Consider the following 19303-nt stretch of genomic DNA (forward strand, 5'->3'; position numbering starts at 1 on the left):
TCGCAAGTGACTGATTCGACATCAAGCTTAACACCGGAGACTCCACCGACCTTCTTTCTGTGCAATGAAGGTGCTGAACGAATCCAAATCATCTGGACATCTCCAGCGAGCACCTTGGAGCCTCAAAACAGGCAGGCATCAGAAGTGTCAGACAGGAGGCCACGCCAACAGCCCGTGCTGTTCACCCATCAAGGAACACAGGCAGACGTTCGAAAGATGTCAGCAGAAATAACCGTAGAAAACGTAAATGAACCCGACGAGTCACCGCCCTTCGAAACCAAGTGGAGAGACTCAAGAACACAGTTGGCAGATACAAAAAAAGACTTGGAAAAGTTGCAAAACCTGTGGGAAGAAGATGATGTCACAAATTTTCTTAACATCCGTGAACAAGCAAAGGAAAAGAACATGTCGGCTATGTTTCTAGTCGACCAAGTAAAGAGCTACCACAAGAAAAGCCCAAGGTGAACAGAACATACCATCCGTCATTGCATTTTGCTGAGACACATCTCTACAAAGGCCTATGAACACATAAGGTCTGAAGAGCTTTTTAAACTTCCCAGCAGGAACACTCTGCAAAGCTACATTGGAGCTGCCTCTGGTCAAACTGGCTTCAGCGACTTGGCAAAGGCTCGGCTTCAAACAGAACTGCACAACCTGGCAAACAGACAATCAAGGACATGCTCTCTCATTATTGATGAAATGCAGATCAAACAGAGCTTGCAGTACAACAAGCAGCCGGATGTCTTTGTGGCCAAGCCGACCTCGGACCATTGACTGAAAAGACCAAGCAGCCCATCCTGGCAAATTCGCTGTTGTGCTTTCTCATGAATGGGCTCAGCATTCCATACCGGATTTCTGTTGCCTACTTTTTTACCATAGGGTTAACAGGAACCGAACTGGCCAAGCTTCTGCTTCATGTCTTGGGCAAGGTGGAAGACGTTGGCTTCAAAGTACTCCGGATTGTAACTGACAATCACCGAGTGAATGTCAATGCAATGAAGCAGCTTTGTGGGGGACTCCTTACACATCATATCCTGCACCCAAATGACCCGGAGAGGATTCTGTTCCTTAGCTTTGACTATGTTCACATCTTGAAGAATATACGGTCCCAATTCCTGGAACGCAACTTTGGAAAGGACAATGAGATCAAGTCCTTCTACCTCAAGAAGCTGTACGAGCTCCAGAGAGGGGCGGCTGTCAAGCCAGTCAGGTTCCTGAGTCGCAAACATCTTTTCCCTAGCAACATAGAGAAAATGAATGCCAAGAGAGCAGTCCAGCTCTTCTCCCCTGAAGTGACCGCTGTGCTCAAGCACATCCAGGAACAAGCTGGCCACACAAGTGACCTACTGTATGCGGACGCAGGACCAACCATCTTCTTCATGAACTCTGTGGACCGCTGGTTCATTTTGCATGATACCAGTGACTGCAAACAACACATACACCAACGCTACCCAGATGTGCGCCAGTATGATCGCCCAGACGACCCTCGTCTGGAATGGCTTGTGTTTTCATTCCCAGCCTATCTCGAGCAGGTCAAGAGCACGGCAAGCCCATCACAGTTCCTGACGACAGAAACCTACGAAGCCTTTCTCTTGACAACATACTCGACAGTTGCATGTGTACAACACCTTCTCACCAAGGAAGAGTTTGGATTTGTACTGACCAGGAAGTTCAGTAGCGACGCCATTGAGTCCCTGTTTGGCTCATTGAGACGATGTCAAGGGTGCAATGACCAGCTTAGCGTTCGGGCTGCAATCTCAGGAATTGAAAAGATCCTGAAAACTGGTCTCATCACAGCTTCCCAGCAGAGCAATGTGTCACATGCTGCCTCGACCTCATCGGGTATGACTTCAGCAATTCGGTGCATACCACCAACAGTGTCAGCTGCCACGCCATTCCAACTTCCACAGAGTGCAGCGGAAATCTTAGAAAAGCTGTCAGATCCCAATGTACAATACCTGCCAAGCCTCGAGCTGTCGGCGACAGCGCACGTTGGGGGCTGCATTGCCCGTGTTGTACAAGAACACTTTTCATGCTTCTTCTGCATACCTCTTCTTACAAAGCCGAAGACAAACAGTGCCTTGCAAGGGATCACAAACCACCTGGACCGGGGAGGCCTTTTGCATCCCTCAGATGAACTCGCCCACCTTCTAAATGTCCTCAGGATGTTTGCAGCGGATGTGTTGTCGTACGACCTCAGGAACTGGCAGCCCCTCGAAACTCTTGTGAAGTTTGCACTGCCAGCAGTGTATGACTCTCCTTTGCTGCTCTGCCCAACGAACAACAAGGCTCATCGCCGTGAACTGATCCATCTTGTCTGCACAAAGTTCTTTAGACCACTCCTTGTTAACTATGCCTTCTGTTACACAGGCAGGAACGATAGATTTAAGATGTTTGCACGAAAGCCTATATCTCGGAAGTTTCAGAAGGTGAGGTAGAGTGCACGCAAAGGTAGATTAGAGCAGTGTTTTCTTTTTTTTTTTTCTACCTATAGTCAAGCGGACCTCTGTTCATATGTATTTAATTTGTCCTTTAAGCCTTGGTATGTAGTGATTTTGTGTCCGAGTTGGTCTTTCTGCGGAAATTATATGATATATGTATAAAGATTATATTTGTTTCCAATGAGTTTACTGGGTGCCTTTACTCCCGCTAATAATTCCAGCACCTGCTACAAGTCGGTTTTCTCTTAAATTTGGTAGGATTTCCAGCACTCGTCACTGCAAGGTGACTCGATCACGTTCCACCAGTAACATAGCACAACACTGCAGCAATGTTTTGTGTTGCTAGGGTTTGTTTCAATGCGTTGAAACGTATCAATTATAAAAAAAGGGAGACAAAATGTTGTTGCAAAACTTCTTTCAGCAGAACTGCTGTCCCTTATTTAGAAACAGTTCCATCCTTGCTAATCACTGCTCACGACGTACCTTTTTTTTTTCATTTACATAATTCAACATGTTAAAAATTTAGACACGATGCAATATTATTACATGGAAAGCCTTTGACCAGCGCGACTGTGTAATATAGAAAGCCGAACTCTCGACCGACGTTTCACTGCCTTGCCTGACCTTAATTTTGCTCTTTTCTGACGTTCGAGCTTGCAAACCCTGCTGGCCGAAATTATTAATACCGCAGCGCTTTTCCTACTTACGCACAACTCAGGTTAAGATTGCGTTGTAACCCAGATACTGCTCCTCATCCGGGGTTCGAGTCCAATCACAGCGGCTCATGGGGTTCTCACCGAGTTCCCGCCGTGCACGCCGATATTTGGCCATTTGGCCGCCGAGCACGTCCGGCGAATCTTCTGCTCCCTTCGGGAAGGCCCATGGGCTTCACCGCACAACACAACATGTACGCCTAGCTGGCGCCGCCCCGCGGGAACCACACGCACTTTTTGCCGGCCGCCTTTGCATTGCCGGAGCCACGAGCGGACGGGCATTGTACACTCATCTAGGAGGCTCTGATTTGACTATTCGTTTTATACGAGATGCTTCGGATGCAAATGCAGTTAAGTTTTCAGCATGTTATGCAAAGCACTCGTACATCACTCGCCGTACTTCAGTTCTACTCACCTGCCATGTCGAGTACTTTCGCGCCGTAGAACGATCCTTTTGTTCGCGCGTCTCCGGCCCAGTAGACCTGGTACACCTTGTCGTCTTCAACTTTTTATTTATTTATTTATTTATTTAGACAAACTGCCGGCTGCCATTTGGCAGCCAAGGCAAGACAGGGCACACAGGGCAACACACAAGAAGAAAACCACATTGCACGCTAGTAAAAGGAAAAACATCTAGGACTGCACATCTAACAAATAACGCTGTAGTGATGAGGCGAATTCCTGAACGGACGAGACATTGGTAATGTTGGCAGAAAGACTGTTCCATTCGTTAATGGTTCGTACGAAAAAGTAGTTTTTTAAACATTGGGTTCTGCTGTAAGGTACCACAATTGTGTTGGAGTGTTTGTATCGTGTGTGACGGGATGTGTTAAATTGCATAAATCTCTCGAATGAAAGGCGAGATGAGTCATGTACAATGGTATACAAAAGCTTTAGACGATTAATTTTGCGCCGGGTTGAAAGAAGCTCAATTTTCGACCTATTGTACAAGTTAGTGATAGAAGTCATTCTTTTGTACTCGTTGTCAATGAAGCGTAGGGCTTTCTTCTGTACCCCCTCGAGTCGATCAATATTAAGTTTAGTCGCAGGGTCCCAAAGAACATCCGGGTATTCTAAGACAGGTCGTATTACTGTCGTGTAGATTGCTAGCTTGGTTTCAGGGGTACAGTGCTTCACCCGCCTCTTCAATGACCATAGTTTTGCTGATGCCTTCTGAGCAGTCCAGGATATGTGGCTATTCCAACTGAGGTTCGAGGAGATAATGACACCTAAGTATTTGAATTCATGTACAACTTGCAAAGGGGAGTTTTGTATATAGTATTTAAATTCCAAGGGTGACCCCTTGCGCGTTACTCTCATTTGTACACTTTTCGAGCTGTTTAGCAACATTTGCCATTCGTTACACCATTGAGAAATTGAACACAGGCACTTGTTTAAATTAAGTTGGTCATTGCTTGAAGCTATTTCAGTAAAAAGCACACAGTCATCTGCAAAAAACCGGCAGTGTATACCCTCATCAACCGTCAAATCGTTTAGAGAAACAAGAAAGGGCAGCGGGCCCAACACCGATCCTTGCGGAACGCCCGAGAAAACTGATACAATTGGGGAACAAGCCCCACCTACTTCAACGAACTGATGACGGTTGCTCAAGTATTAATCCAACCATCGCAAGGAGATTATCGTTTCCTAGAATCACTCTTAGCTTGATAAGTAGTTTGCTGTGTGACACGCGACCAAAAGCCTTGGCGAAATCTAGGAATACTACATCCATTTGCGCCCCCCCCCCCCCTTGTCAACGACTTTTGCAAGTTCATTTACTATATAAAGGAGCTGAGTTACCGTAGAGTAGCCACGCCGGAAACTATGCTGGCTCTCTGATAAAAAAATTATTCGATTCAAAATGTGACATGAGATGACTAAATAAAAAATGCTCTAGAACCTTGCTGCACGAGCAGAGCAAGGAAACGGGGTTATAATTCGATGCGTCAAATTTATCTCCTTTCTAATGAATGGGTATAACTTTTGTCACTTTCCACTGATTAGGTACCACCCCTCTCTCTAGCGATCTGCTATAAATTAGAAAAAGAAATTTAGAACACCACTCCAGCGTACTTTTTTAAAAACACATTGGGAATTTTGTCTGGACCGCAAGACTTTTTTGTATTCAAATTTAGTAACGCAGAGAAGATTCCCTCCTCTGATAGTTGTATGTCTGGTACGTGAGCGAGGTTTATCGAGAACTCAGGAACGAAGCTGTCACTTGTGGTGTACACAGAGGCAAAGTAGTCGTTAAATATCTTCGCGATTCAACTAATATCAACTAATTCCCTCCCATGTTGAATGATCTTGTTAACTGAGTGTCTTCAACCCGATATATGCCTCCAAAACCTCTGGGGATCGTTACGAAGGCAGTTCGACATTTTAACGTTGAGATACTCATACTTGGAATTCTTAATGAATGTTCTCAATTTATGACGTAAGGCAGTCAATTCTATTTTGTTTCCGCGTTTTCTGCTTAGCCTATTGGCTTTCCTTTTGATTTGTTGACTGATTAAACATGTTTTATTAATAAAAAAGAAGTAAAACGCGTACGACTCTCTCTAATCAATTGTCCACTGACATCGGAGAGAGAAGGGGGTGGGGGAATGGGGTGTGGATAGGTGGGGGGTACCAGAAATGTCTCTATTCAGATGGAGTCCTGGATGCTTGCTGTCGCGACAAAGTCAAGAAGCGAGTCTAATATGGCTTTGCGGTGCGCCCCTCGGGTGTATCCAGTCCCGAAGGCACGCCGGCCGCAGCTTAGGTTGCAGTTTTCGGACGGCTTCTTCCCGCGCCCGGCTGAGCTCTACACAGTCCCATAAGAGATGGGCACTTGTGGCTTGTTGTCCAGCTGCGCATCGTCTGCATGATCCATCGTCGGCGTAAAATCTCCCTTTGTAAAATCTCCCTTGTGATCCATGGGTTATTCTTTTTAGTTCGCTTCCTACGAGATGGCACAAATCGTTCTATACGCGTGTGCACCGCATTTTGAAAAGTGCACCATAGTTCGTCTACATCGCATCCCGGAACTGAAGCCCTATCAGCAAATCTGTCGAACGATAGCTCGAGGTAATCTATTATACTTTCGTCTTGTGCTCTATTATAGTCCTTAAACTTTGCTCTCTTATCAGGACAACGTTTGGGGACAAGTCACAGATAATCGAAAACAACCATATGGTGGTCGGATAAACCCTCTGTGACCACACAGTGATCATCGGCAACATACAAATTCTGAGAAACAAAAACAAGATCAAGGATCGAACTAGTAGAATCTGTGATGCGAGTGGGACTTGACCCTATTTGTGTTAGGTTATATGCGAAGGCAATATCAATTAATGCATCTGAATGTTTACAAGAGGCCACTCTGGTCATCGAAGGCCAATCGATGTTTGGGAGATTGAGGTCAACCCCCATAATTATATTCATGAGACTCTTAGATTGCTCTTGTGAGAAGTCTTGAAGTTCACACATCACAGCTATGCCAGCACTTGGTGGCCTGTAAGCAGCTCCAACAAGAAGAAATGAGTTAGAGAAAAAAAGTTTCACCCATAGAGCCTCAGCTGTGAACTTCGTATTTAGCAGGAAAAAATCGATGCTATTTTTGATAACGATTGCGACCCCCCCCCCTCTCCGGGAAGAACGGTCCTTACGAACAATTTTATAAGACTGCGGAACAATCTCAATATCAGATATACTATCCCTGAGCCAAGTCTCACTAACTATTATTATATCGGGGTCATAACTGAGAATTATATCTTCGAATTCAACCGTTTTATTTACAATGCTTCTAGCGTTTAAGTTAATTAATCTAAGCGGTTTATTAGCTACAGTGCGTGGATTATTAGTTACAGTACAAGGATTATTTTCGGGAGCAGTTGACGGAAACCGGTCTAGAACTGTTAGGGGTACTGGCCCGTAGTCAATTAGTATCTTCGTGCCTGGTATAGTTTAGTGGCACTCTTTCGTTCGCACTGTCATCCCAGCGAAAGGCCTTGCCATTAATTTTTATTTTGTCGAAAGATAAGATAACTTTATCGCCATTTTTTCGTAGGTCTTTGGCACTTTCCCATAGCTTTTTTAGAATTTGTTGCTCTCGTGGGGAAAAATCTTCCGAAGTGCTATAAGCCGAACCCTTCAGTAGCCGGCAACTGCTCAAAATTTTAGTTTTGTCCCTACCATCAAGCAGTTTAAGAATGATTGGCCTGGTTTTGTTTGGGCTTTTCCTGCCCAGTCGATGTATTCTTTCTATTCCAGCAGTTTGAACTTTCAGGATACTTTGAAACACATCTTTCTCCACAAAGTTTTCAAGAAAGGTGTTATCCTCATCCGTTGATTCGTGAATTCCGTGCACAATCAAATTATTACGTCTGCTCCGGTTTCCTAAGTCATCAATTTTAGCCATTAGAAAGTCGACATTCCTTTCAAGAGACAAGATCTTATACACCACTAAAGTCCCTTACACCGTCGGAACTCACAACTGGCTGGGTCTTGTCGAGTAGAAATCCTACTAAAACATAAGACATTGTACAGCCCGGGCAGGATCGACAGGTTAAAGCAAGCGGGCAAACAAAACGAGTAGAGAGAGATAGTTCATGAAAGCTCGGCGGAGCCTCTATGGGCGAAGCGAAGTCAGCGAACTGGCGTGTAAGGCGGGCTTCTGATCAACGTTGTCGGTCGGCTGCGTGTCATATCTCTAACATTATCTGTTTTATGGGCTCACGTCCCGAAATCGTTTTCTTGTGCATAGATTATTTTTCGTATTCATAGATTTGACGAAATAGTGGTATCCGAAGGAACTTTACATCCTTTGACCGTACGTCTGTCTGCACGTCAAAGCTTTTTGACGTACAGTCAGAGCCAATCGATGTACAATCAGAATCGCCATCAATATATCTTGATGGCATTTCGCGGCGGCCGACTGCCACCAGGAAATCATCAGAAAGCTGACAAGTGGAGTCTGACTGGAGTTTGACTGTCGGTCAGAGTAACTTGTTGGCCAAACAGACATGCTTGACGTACAGTCAGGCACAGTCAGCGGTCCACTAGAAAACATTGACTGCCAAACAGGGTTACATTGATGGATTTTTCCTTCGGGTCCGCTATTGGAAAAAGAGGTAATACGTAACCGGTATATACCATTCCTCCCTACAATCTCATTTTGACACTGATGATTTACTTTTGATTTCAGCAATGGACAGGAAGAAAAGAAAAGTGGGCACCGAGTGCCGTGATTTCAATCAAGAATGAGGGGGGGGGGGGGGGGGTCTGGTACTTGTTCACCTAGTCCGGTTAGAAAACAGCATGCCTTGTCTGCAACGAAACCGTGGCCGTTTTAAAGGAATGCAACCTGCGTCGCCACTGCGAGACCAAGCATGAAAAACAGTATTTAAAATTTGTTGGAGCAGAACGCGCAGAAAAATATAGGTCACTGGAACGAGGTCTACAGTCACAACGAGCGGTGTTTTCGCAGCAAACACAACAAAATGAACTCTTAACATTAGCAAGCTATGACGTCGCGCATGAATTTGCCAAAAAATGAAAGCCATTCACGGATGGAGAAATGGTGAAAGACTGCGCGCTGCGAATGGCTACGCGGTTATTCCCTGACAAAATTAATATGATCAGTAATGTCAGCCTAGCTCCGAACACAGTAGCACGCAGAGTTGAGGACATCGAAACCAACATCACGTGTCAAATTGCTGAGAAAGCGAAGCAGTTCAAGCAATACTCTGGCATTAGATGTATCCACGGATGTTTGTGACACGTCACAGCTTCTGGTGTTCATTCGCGGTGTGGACAGTGAGTTCAATGTTACGGAAGAACTAGCGTCAGTACATAGCATGCATGGGACCTTAACAGGAGAGGACATCTCTAGAGAATTAGAAACGACTGTATCGGAATACAACCTGGAGTGGGGCAAATTAAAATCGGTGGCAATTGATCGAGGAAATAATATGTCTGGGGTAAGGAAGAGTCTGGTTGGACAATTCACAAAAGGCCGCTGAGGATGGTGGATTGACAAAGCCAATGTTTCTGCACTTTATGATTCATCACCAGGCTCTCTGTTGGAAGTATGTGGACATGTCGTGTGTTTTAAAACCAGTGGATTTAGCCGCGAATTACATCAGGTCGCCGGGGCTTAATCATCGCCAGTTTCGTGAATTCCTAAAAGATGGTGAATCGGAGTTTGTAGACGTGACCTATTACACAGGAGTGCGATGGCTGAGTAGCGGTAAAGTGCTGTCGCGTTCCTTCAACCTTAGAGAAGAAATAAGGAAATTGTTCGCAGACAAGAATCGGCCCGAACCGCTGCTGTCAAACAGTGAGTGGCCTCGGAAATTGGCGTTCTGTGTAGACCTGACAGAGCACTTGAATAAGCTGAATGTGAGGTTGCAAGGCGAGGCACGTCTTATTCATGACGTATACATGGATATCAAAGGATTCAGGGTGAAATTGCAGTTCTTCGAAAGACAAGTGCGAAACCAGAACTGGGAGCACTTCCCCTGTTGTGCAAAGCTCCGTACAGAGACTGATGCGAAATTCCCCTCATTTTTTGCTATGGAAATCCTCCGAGACCTTCAGAAGAAAAGTTTTGAACGGTTTTCTGACCTCGATGGGAGAGTTGAGGAAATATTAACAGCGATGTGGATGCGCTCCCGAGCCAGTTTCAATTAGAAGTCATTGACTTACAGTCAAACGACATTCTGAAGGAAAACTACAAGGAAGGGAATTTGATACAGTTCTACGAATCCTTGGGCTCTGAGCAATTTCCAAACCTGATACAATTTGCTCGCGGGTATGTATCGGTTTTTTGCACTACACACCTTTGCGAGCAGACGTTTTCAAGAATGACGTACGTAAAATCCAAATACAGAGCTAACTTGTCTGATGACCACTTGAAGTTCCTCCTAATTATTGGCTCATCAAGCTTGCAGCCGCAGTTCAGCGAAACAATGAAGTCGAAGAATCAGCTACACCGCTCACATTAGTCCTGCAATTCATGTCCGTGTAAATGTGTCAAACTTCTGATGCGTTCCGGCTCAAATACTGCTTAGTGTTTTGTGGCATAGAGTCGTATGTTGTCATCATTAGGTTCACCGTGCTTAGTATCCTGCTTCATATCTGTAACCACGTTAAAATTCCTTTGCGTTCTCGTGTATATTGTTATATGAATCATGTGTGATAACTATTGCATATAGTCATAACTGTTTTACCGTTATCATTAGTGTTTTTATCTGTGCGAATATTCCAGAGTTCCTATGCGCTTTGATTATGCTTGGTGAGTTTTCTGGGTCACATTTATCGTATGTCACAATTACCTATATGCTGAATTTCGAAATAAGGTATATGTATAAATCCACCTTTGATTACTTCTTGTTTTTACTCTAACTTGAGCCCCTCTATTAAAATGCTCATCTGGGCTTATTAATATAGTTTTTACTGATTTATAACATTTTATTTGTTTTTCGGCCCTCGAGACTGCGACAGGTCCCCAATCCGGCCCCTTGAAGTGAGTCAAAAAAGAAACTTTTTTGACTCACTTCCAATTTGCAGTGACGTTTAGCTAATGCAATTTCCCGATGTTTTTATGCGAGCAGTCTCTCGCACAACACGTCTCATCTCCTCACGCTCCTTGTGTACGATTTCTGTCTCCGACCAGTTCGCTGTACATGCATTACACTCCTGGAGAAGCCTCGCTAGTTCAGAGTTTGAAGCGTTAATCCGCACATTCCGTTTATGTTCTGTCAACCTATCATAAATGCATCTTGCAGTCTGACCAACATATTTAAAGCCGCATTCCAAAGGAATCTCATACACTACTCCACTGACACATGGAACAGATCTGTCGCGATGCATTTTTTTACATTCTTTTTATCGTGCCTCAAAAGGAGCCAGTTTAGCTAATTTGAAATCACATGTGAAAACAGTGTTAACCCCAATTCTCTCTGCACATGTCTCCAAGTTATGCGAAATGGCGTCAAAATATGGAATGGCAGCCCGTCGGTGCTTGACACTTCGCTTATCTTGCTTATCTTCGATCTGTAGAGCAAGCTGCGGTTTCATGAAGGATTCTTGATAGCCGGCCCTCTCCAGTCTTCCCCATTGTCTTTTTAAAGACTGCTCCATGTAATGAATGCATGACCTTTGTAGAGCGTTCTGAGTCAAAGACTTCACTACCCCTGCCTTTACAATTTTAGAATGACAACTCTGCTTCGATAGAACGGGTTTTGGTGCCTGCTCCCCATATTCCCAACACAGCCCACTGCCCACATGAACTCGTAAATACAAAAATTGAATGACATTCTCCTCCGGCTTTTTCACAGTGAAACGCAGCTCCGGGGCCGCTGAACTTATCACTTTTTGTAGAGTATCCGAAAGGTTATCTTGAAAAGTGCACACAAATATATCGTCTACATATCTTCAAACAAAACCTACATCTTGGGGCAACTCTCATCTTCTCAACCACAACTCTGTCTAGGGTGTTGAGATAAAACTCGGCCAAAAGCGGCGCGACTAACGAGCCTATGCAGACACCCTAGTGCTGTACGTACATCCGTTCATCATACTCAATAATTGTTGACTGAAGGTATCGGTCCAGGACTGTGAGAAAACTATCTACTGACACTCCCAATCTTGACTGAAAATTCACTAGATTTAGCTCTAACTGTTCCTTCTCCGCCGACATCAGTCTTTTCTTTTTAAAAGAATAATATAGATCCTTTATGCCCATTGAGAAAACTGAACATTTCCGCGTCACACATGGCTGCCACCTTCAGTAGCAATTCGGCCTGCGCATCCACCGAGCCTGCTCCGGGATCCATGCTTGCTCCAGGCTTTTCGCCATCCTTTGCCTCGGACCGTAGTGTGGGAGACATGGCGGGTAAAAACAGAACCGCCAAGCAGACAAGAAAACGTGTGCGGATGGAGGCGGTATACTCCACTCGAGAAAAATAAGCACGCCCCCAAAGCGATAAACACGCTCCCGCGTAACTAAGCAATGTTTTGAGTCTCTAATTCAACGAGCACTCGCGCTGTCGCGATTACCAGCACTACTTGGAAAAGAAACACCGCGGTTGAAAAAAAACCTACCGAGAGAAGAAACCCGGCCCCGTGTCGTTCTGACAGAAGGGCAGCAAAAGCACGTTGGGCGCCATGTGGTAGGGTTGCCTTGCTGCATGCCCATCTTGGAGGAACAACACGAAGCCGGGGTTTCCAAAACGAGAAACTACATTTATTAAAGTGACATCAAAGGGCTGTTAGTAATAAAGTATAATAATGCCGGGCATTGGACCTACACGTCCCCGTGTCGCCGGTCCGTCTCCCCCCATTCTGTGGGGGTGTGCCCTCTTTTATAGGCTTCTGCGCCTGTCCTACGCGCGCTACTGCGCGCCTCGGCCGTTGTCCAGTTTGGGCATTCGGCAGCCGCCTCTGGCCGTGGTGGGAGACTCTTGTTCCCACAAGATCTAACAGTTCCTTCACCTCCGACATCAGTCTTTTCTTTTCAAAAGAATAATATAGATCCTTTATGTCCATTGAGAAAACTGAACACTTCCTACCGTGAATGCTATTCATGACATCAATAAGCTCTCCTCAATTTCTTAATGATAGAGAATGCTCCAAGGAGATTAGCCCTAGCCCAGGTTGGAGAAAAGAAGAGAGGATCCTCTGCCAAGTGCCGATTTAATTTATAACAACTCGGAGAGGCATGCCAACCTTTTGGTCTTTTAAAAAGAGTTTCAAACATAGAGTCGTCTTGGATTGGGACATGATGCTCTTGACTACACTTTCCTTTTCCTCATCTTTTGGTATGTTACAAATGTCTCTCCTTAACTTTCCTAAGTTTCCTTTCCATTCCCAGAACAACGATACCAAAGCATCGTCTGTTTTTCTCCGGAATACGTGAGCCTGGATGGCAGCAAACCGTCAGGTCTAATCCGTTTGAAGGAGTTTCAAAGACTTCCAGCTTCTTCTTCACCATGTTTACATCTTTGAAATTCCTCCTCTCCGACGGGTATGCGTCCCCCATAACCTTTCCTAATCTCCCTACAGTTTGATCGACAAATGAAACTCTGTCGTCGTGATTCACATACCGTGCAACGGTCTGGACCGCCGAAAACACAACCAGTGTGGGAGGCTTTACATTCATGCAAAACTTGGGACCTTCTTCCAGGATAGCTTCTGTTCTTTCCGAAATCGGTTCTTTACAAGGGTTGTGGGATTTCCCCTTCGTGGGGTACCACTTAGAAACACAGAAGGTTCCTTGGGTCCGGATCAAGACATGTTTATTGACTCAAATGCCAACACGCTTCGCTCTTAGACATGAAAAGTCTGGGCGCTGGCTCAATTGCCAGTATCACCCGGTCGGTTTCCCGTGCTGAAGCATTAGACAGATTCACGGGAAGTCGGAGGCCCAGAAAGAAAAACCGAGCTCCGTAGAGCCAGGGCCTCCGCCGACGAGCGCTTTTTCGGGGCCAGCTTATGTAGCCTCGGAGAATGGACGCGCCCCGGGAGGCCACTAGCAGTCGCGTCCATTATAACTTTCAAGGGTGCGCCGGTGGCATATTCACCCAAAGTGGGCAAGGGAGCGCCGGCCCCTTCGGGGAATTCGGCCTCGGTTCCTTGTATCCGGGACCGTTTTATCGTGGGTAGTGCCATTTTGAGAGCGAGAGAGAAAAGGGGAAAGGGCTACCGGCGCTTTCCCCCTTTCTGATTGTGCAGAAAGATCGAAAGTCCCGGGGATGAGAGGCTTGGCCGATGTTGGGCGTCTGCAGTGCCCCAACTTCTTTCGTGCATTCTTCTACGTTTCAAACTCCCAAACTTAATTAGAGCCATGGTCTTCGATGGCGACAGTCCCCCGGTCATCGGGACACCATTGCTGGGTGATAGGGTGCACGAATAACGACAGAAAGCGTCGAATACTGTCCGAGGACCTATGTAGCTTGCATGGAATCCGGCAAGGCAAGTACGGCTGGAATGTTTTTAAGCTCCATCGCTTTCCGCATGACTGAAAATGATGAACCATTTATACATTTTTGCTTGCAATGGGCCTATTTCAACGTAGCCGCTTTTAGTTGTGATCAACAAACGATACACGAAACGGGAACCTCAGTTAACTTTGTAAACGCCCGGAGCTGCTACATATCGTCTTGCAGTGCTGTTTTTATCTTCGTGTCCCTCTTCTTATATCTCCTTGTGAATAAACGACGAAGACGCTCTAGATGTACTTTTATCGAACCGCAGAAAGCCTCGAAGCAGCCACGAATTATTTTACTATTTGATGCAATATTTTCAGTACTCACCTCCAATTTCTATCGCTGGCACGTTCGCTGCCGCTGTTCCCCCCGTCGCCACACTGGCAGATACCATGACTCGAACAAAGAAACGTGCACACTGGGCTCGAAAACGCAGATCTTCAACACACGAGACGTTCCTGCAGCGACTATCAAGCGCCTCAAAGCGCCTTAGTCAACGGAAACGACCCACCAGCGGCACTTCAAGGAGCGCTTTTGCCGGCTCTCTGGTGTCGCGCAGGAGATCGCGATTAAAAAACAAACAAACAAACAATAGAACTACGTTTTCAACAATTTCCAGCCTCACCCGGCGGCGGAAATGAGCCTTCAACTAAGTGCTGTAGATGACAAAACCGAGTCAGTCAGCACTGCAAATTATCACTATTAAGATAAATTCAGTTACGAAATTTTACAAGCTGAAACAGCAGTTATCATGAGAAAACTCGCACGCACATTGCGAGCGTACCCCATGTTCATCGGCGGTACAGCGTTCGGTGCGCGCTCCATTCACGAAATGTTCCGAGCGAAGTCGAGAGGATGGCGTTGAAGAAACGCCTTTTCGGTTTACGGACGCAATCCACTGCCGCCGGAGACAGCGGTCATCTGGAAAGCGATGGAGCTTAAAGACATTGCAGCCGCTCTCGCCTTGCCGGGTTCCTTGCAAGCTGCGTATGTCCTCGAACAGTATTCTATGCTTTCTGTTTTTATTCCTGCACTCTACGACCCAGCAATGGTGTCCCGATGACCGGGGGACTGTTGCCATCGAAGCCTCTGGCTCTAATTAAGTTTGCGAGTTTAAAATAGGAAAGAAAGCGCGAAAGACGTTGGGGCACAGCAGACACCCAACACCGGCGAAGCCTCTCATCCGGGACCTTCACTCTTTCTACACAATCAGAAAGGGGGAAAGCGTCGGTAGCCCTTTCCCCTTTGCTCTCTCGCCCTCTTTCAGTAAAACGGTCTATACACTCCGTGCGGGAACTATAGGGGGCGCTTTTAAAAACGCGCTCAGCGCCGCTAGCGGAGGAGCTGGCGTTCGACTGCGAGGCGCGTTCAGCAGCCTGCGGCGTCTTTTTGCATGCCAAGCTGTGGCGGCGGAAGCGCGCACGGGCGATACTTTTGCTTTTTGAGCCGATGCGTTGAGGGTGACGTTGCATGAGTGCTGGGGCAGAAGGGCATTTAGCTGTTCTCTACTTCTTATATATTGAGTTTGAGTCGTTATTAGGGGTAATTTCTCTAGTTGCGGCCGAAAAAGGAGTTGGAGCAATTTTCCGAAAAACAAGACGGCCGCCACCATAATTGCTCTGAGTGGGAAATTTATTTCGCTCGTCGCTGTAAACCTAGGACTGCTGGAATGATAATATTTGGAGGCGAGTGAGATGTTCACTAAGTTTGTGCACGAAGAGTGCCAAGTTTCTTTAAGAAACAGGTGGGAAATTTATGTTTCTAACGAATAAAGAAATAAAGCTATACGGGATATCCAATATTGGACCCAAAATGTTGTGTTATAGCGGGCTGTGAAAAGTGCAGATTTGGGCATACAGGTGCTTGGACATGACAGTAACATGACACAGCACTTATTATAAAAAAGAAAAAGGTGGCATTGGGAAACCAGGTGAAAATTTGGTTTGGGCGGCGTAGCTCAATGGGAACCGGCTTTGACCATGAAAAAGCTGTCAAGAGAATACCACTGGTCGGGGGAGGTGGAGACTTCAAAGGTAGGAAGGGACTAGTGGACTGTACTTCCAATTGAAACAACTTTATGAATAGTGGTTCCAAAGCCGAGAAAACAAAGTTGTCGGCCAACACATGGTTTGGCCGCCAAGGGCTTTTGCAGTCAGCTGTTGTGTAACAACCTGTTGTGCAAGGTGCTGATTTTCGGCGCAGAGGTACATTGACATGACCGTCACTTGGCACGGCACTTATTATAACAAAAAGAGTCGGCATAGCGAAACCAGGAGGAAATTTGGTTTGGTCGGCGTAACTAAATGGGAACTGGCTTTGACCGTCAAAGGCTGTCAGATAATACCACTCATTGTGGGAGGTGCACACATTACAGGTAGGAAGGGACCAGTTGACAGTACTTCCAGTTCGAACCACTTTGCGATAGGTGGCTCTAAAGCCGAGAAAAAAAAATGTTGTCTACAGAACTCGGTGTGTCAGCGTTTCCACATCGAAAAGGAGGCTGATCCAAAAAGAAAGCGCACCACATAAACTTCCATACACAAACGTCGATTCTCCAGTGATTCCGAGTTTCATTGTTGTTTTCTTTAGATTTATATTTGTCACTTTTTTTACCGTTCGAATCTTTCTTCATGAAGTACAGATTGCGTGCCATATACTTGTCCGGAAATATCATCGACACGTACGATGACGACGAAACTTTTTTGGAGGGCATTCCTCCTGCATACCCGCGAGTGGGGGATGGCATTTCAGTTCGTCCCATCAGCGCTGACACATGTAGGCGTTACTGGTACGAAAACAAACGCAGAGCGCAAAGCGGCAGTGTTGAATATGTCAGCCGTGCCGACACAGTGGCAGACATGATCGGGAGACCAAATTTCTCGCGTCGTACGGCACGGCTCCATCGTTGTCGCTGTCCCACAAAACATCGGCGAGGTGAAAAACTGTGAAACTTTGTCTCCGCGAGATACGACGCATAACTATTGAAGCACTTAATGACGCAGCACAGGCAGCACTTCATGCTGAGAACCCAGCGCAACCGCACCACTCCGACTTCAGTGCGTATCAATGTACGCGGCGTGGTTTCGGTTTCGATTCCTCTGGGGTTCTCACGACCTACCTTCGGTACCGGCCGCGCGGCGGCGCGCCGGTCGCGTCGCACGGAGTGTATAGACCGTTTTATCGTGGGCAGCGCCATTTTGAGAGCGAGAGAGAAAAGGGGAAAGGGCTACCGGCGCTTTCCACATTTCTGATTGTGTAGAAAGGGTGAAAGTCCCGGATGAGAGGCTTGGTCGGTGTTGGGCGTCTGCAGTGCCCCAACTTCGTTCGTGCTTTCTTCTACGTTTCAAACTCCCAAACTTAATTAGAGCCATGGTCTTCGATGGCGACAGTCCCCCGGTCATCGGGACACCATTGCTGGGTGATAGGGTGCACGAATAACGACAGAAAGCGTCGAATACTGTCCGAGGACCTATGCAGCTGGCATGGAATCCGGCAAGGCAAGTACGGCTGGAATGTTTTTAAGCTCAATTGCTTTCCGCAAGACTGGAAATGATGAACCATTTATACATTTTTGCTTGCAATAGGCCTATTTCAACGTAGCCGCTTTTAGTTGTAATCAACAAGCGATACACGAAACGGGAACCTCAATTAACTTTGTAAACGCCCGGAGCTGCTACATATCGTCTTGCTGTGCTGTTTTTATCTTCGTGTCCCTGTTCTTATATCTCCCTGTGAATGAACGACGAAGACGCTCTAGATGTATTTTTATCGAACCGCAGAAAGCCTTGAAGCAGCCACGAATTATTTTATTATTTTGATGCATTATTTTGAGTACTCACCTCCCATTTCTATCGCTGGCACGTTCGCTACCGCTGTTCCCCCGGTCGCCACACTATCGGATGCCATGACTCCAACAAAGAAACGTGCACGCTGGGCTCGAAAACGCAGATCGCAACACACGAGACGTTCCTGCCGCGACTATCAAGCGCCTCAAAGCGCCTTAGTCAACGGAAACAACCCACCAGCGGCACTTCAAGGAGCGCTTTTGCCGGCTCTCTGGTGTCGCGCAGGAGATCGCGATTAAAAAACAAACAAACAAACAATAGAACTACGTCTTCAACAATTTCCAGCCTCACCCGGCAGCGAAAATGAGCCTTCAACTAAGTGTTCTAGATGATAAAATCGAGTCAGTCAGCACTGCAAATTATCACTATTAAGATAAATTCAGTTACGAAATTTTACAAGCTGAAACAGCAGTTATCATGAGAAAATTCGCACGCACATTGCGAGCGTACCCCATGTTCATCGGCGGTACAGAGTTCGGTGCGCGCTCCATTCACGAAATGTTCCGAGCGAACTCGAGAGGATGGCGTTGAGGAAACGCCTTTTCGGTTTACGGACGCAATCCACTGCCGCCGGAGACAGGGGTCATGTGAAAAGCGATGGAGCTCAAAGACATTGCAGCCGCTCTCGCCTTGCCGGGTTCCTCGCAAGCTACATGTGCTCGGACGGTATTCTATGCTTTCTGTTTTTATTCCTGCACCCTATAACCCAGCAATGGTGTCCCGATGACCGGGGGACTGTTGCCATCGAAGCCTCTGGCTATAATTAAGTTTGTGAGTTTAAAACAGGAAAGAAAGCGCGAACGAAGTTCGGGCACAGCAGACACCCAACACCGGCGAAGCCTCTCATCCGGGACTTTCTCTTTCTACGGAATCAGAAAGGAGGAAAGCGCCGGTAGCCCTTTCCCCTTTTCTCTCTCGCCCTCTTTCAGTAAAACGGTCTATAGACCGTTTTATGCTTCCTACCATTCGGCTACAAATGGCCAAGCTGAGCGGATGGTCTACGAACTAAAACAAGGATTGGCAAGGGACAAGAAGGGACTTCTGTCATTAAGAGTGGCGAGACTACTCTACAAGCAACATACAACGGTATCTACTTAAACCGGAAAAACACCTGCCTTCATGATGTTTGGCCGCGAACTGGCTACAAACCTAAGCAGACTGATGCCGCCCCCAGAACGAGAACGACAACCGCAAGAAAAGATGCCTGCATCCAAAGCCTTCAAGGAAGGGGAGCCGGTGGTTGTCGTCAACTTCAGGGGAACTCCCAGGTGGATCTACGGCACACTGGTGAAAAAGAATGGCTGCCGATCTTGGCTAATAGAAACTGCTTG

The 19303-nt window shown here is 46.4% G+C and overlaps 1 protein-coding gene across 1 annotated transcript; it reads left to right on the top strand.

Moving 5' to 3' along the window:
- The first annotated feature begins 824 nt into the window (after positions 1–824).
- LOC115317775 lies at positions 825–2438 on the top strand. Its single transcript, XM_040216109.1, has one exon. It carries the CDS (start codon positions 825–827, stop codon positions 2436–2438), a length of 1614 nt encoding a protein of 537 aa, XP_040072043.1.
- The last annotated feature ends 16865 nt before the right edge of the window (positions 2439–19303 follow it).

Source organism: Ixodes scapularis, unplaced genomic scaffold (genome assembly GCF_016920785.2).
Source record: "Ixodes scapularis isolate PalLabHiFi unplaced genomic scaffold, ASM1692078v2 PGA_scaffold6__148_contigs__length_123643588, whole genome shotgun sequence".
Classification (NCBI taxonomy): domain Eukaryota; kingdom Metazoa; phylum Arthropoda; class Arachnida; order Ixodida; family Ixodidae; genus Ixodes; species Ixodes scapularis.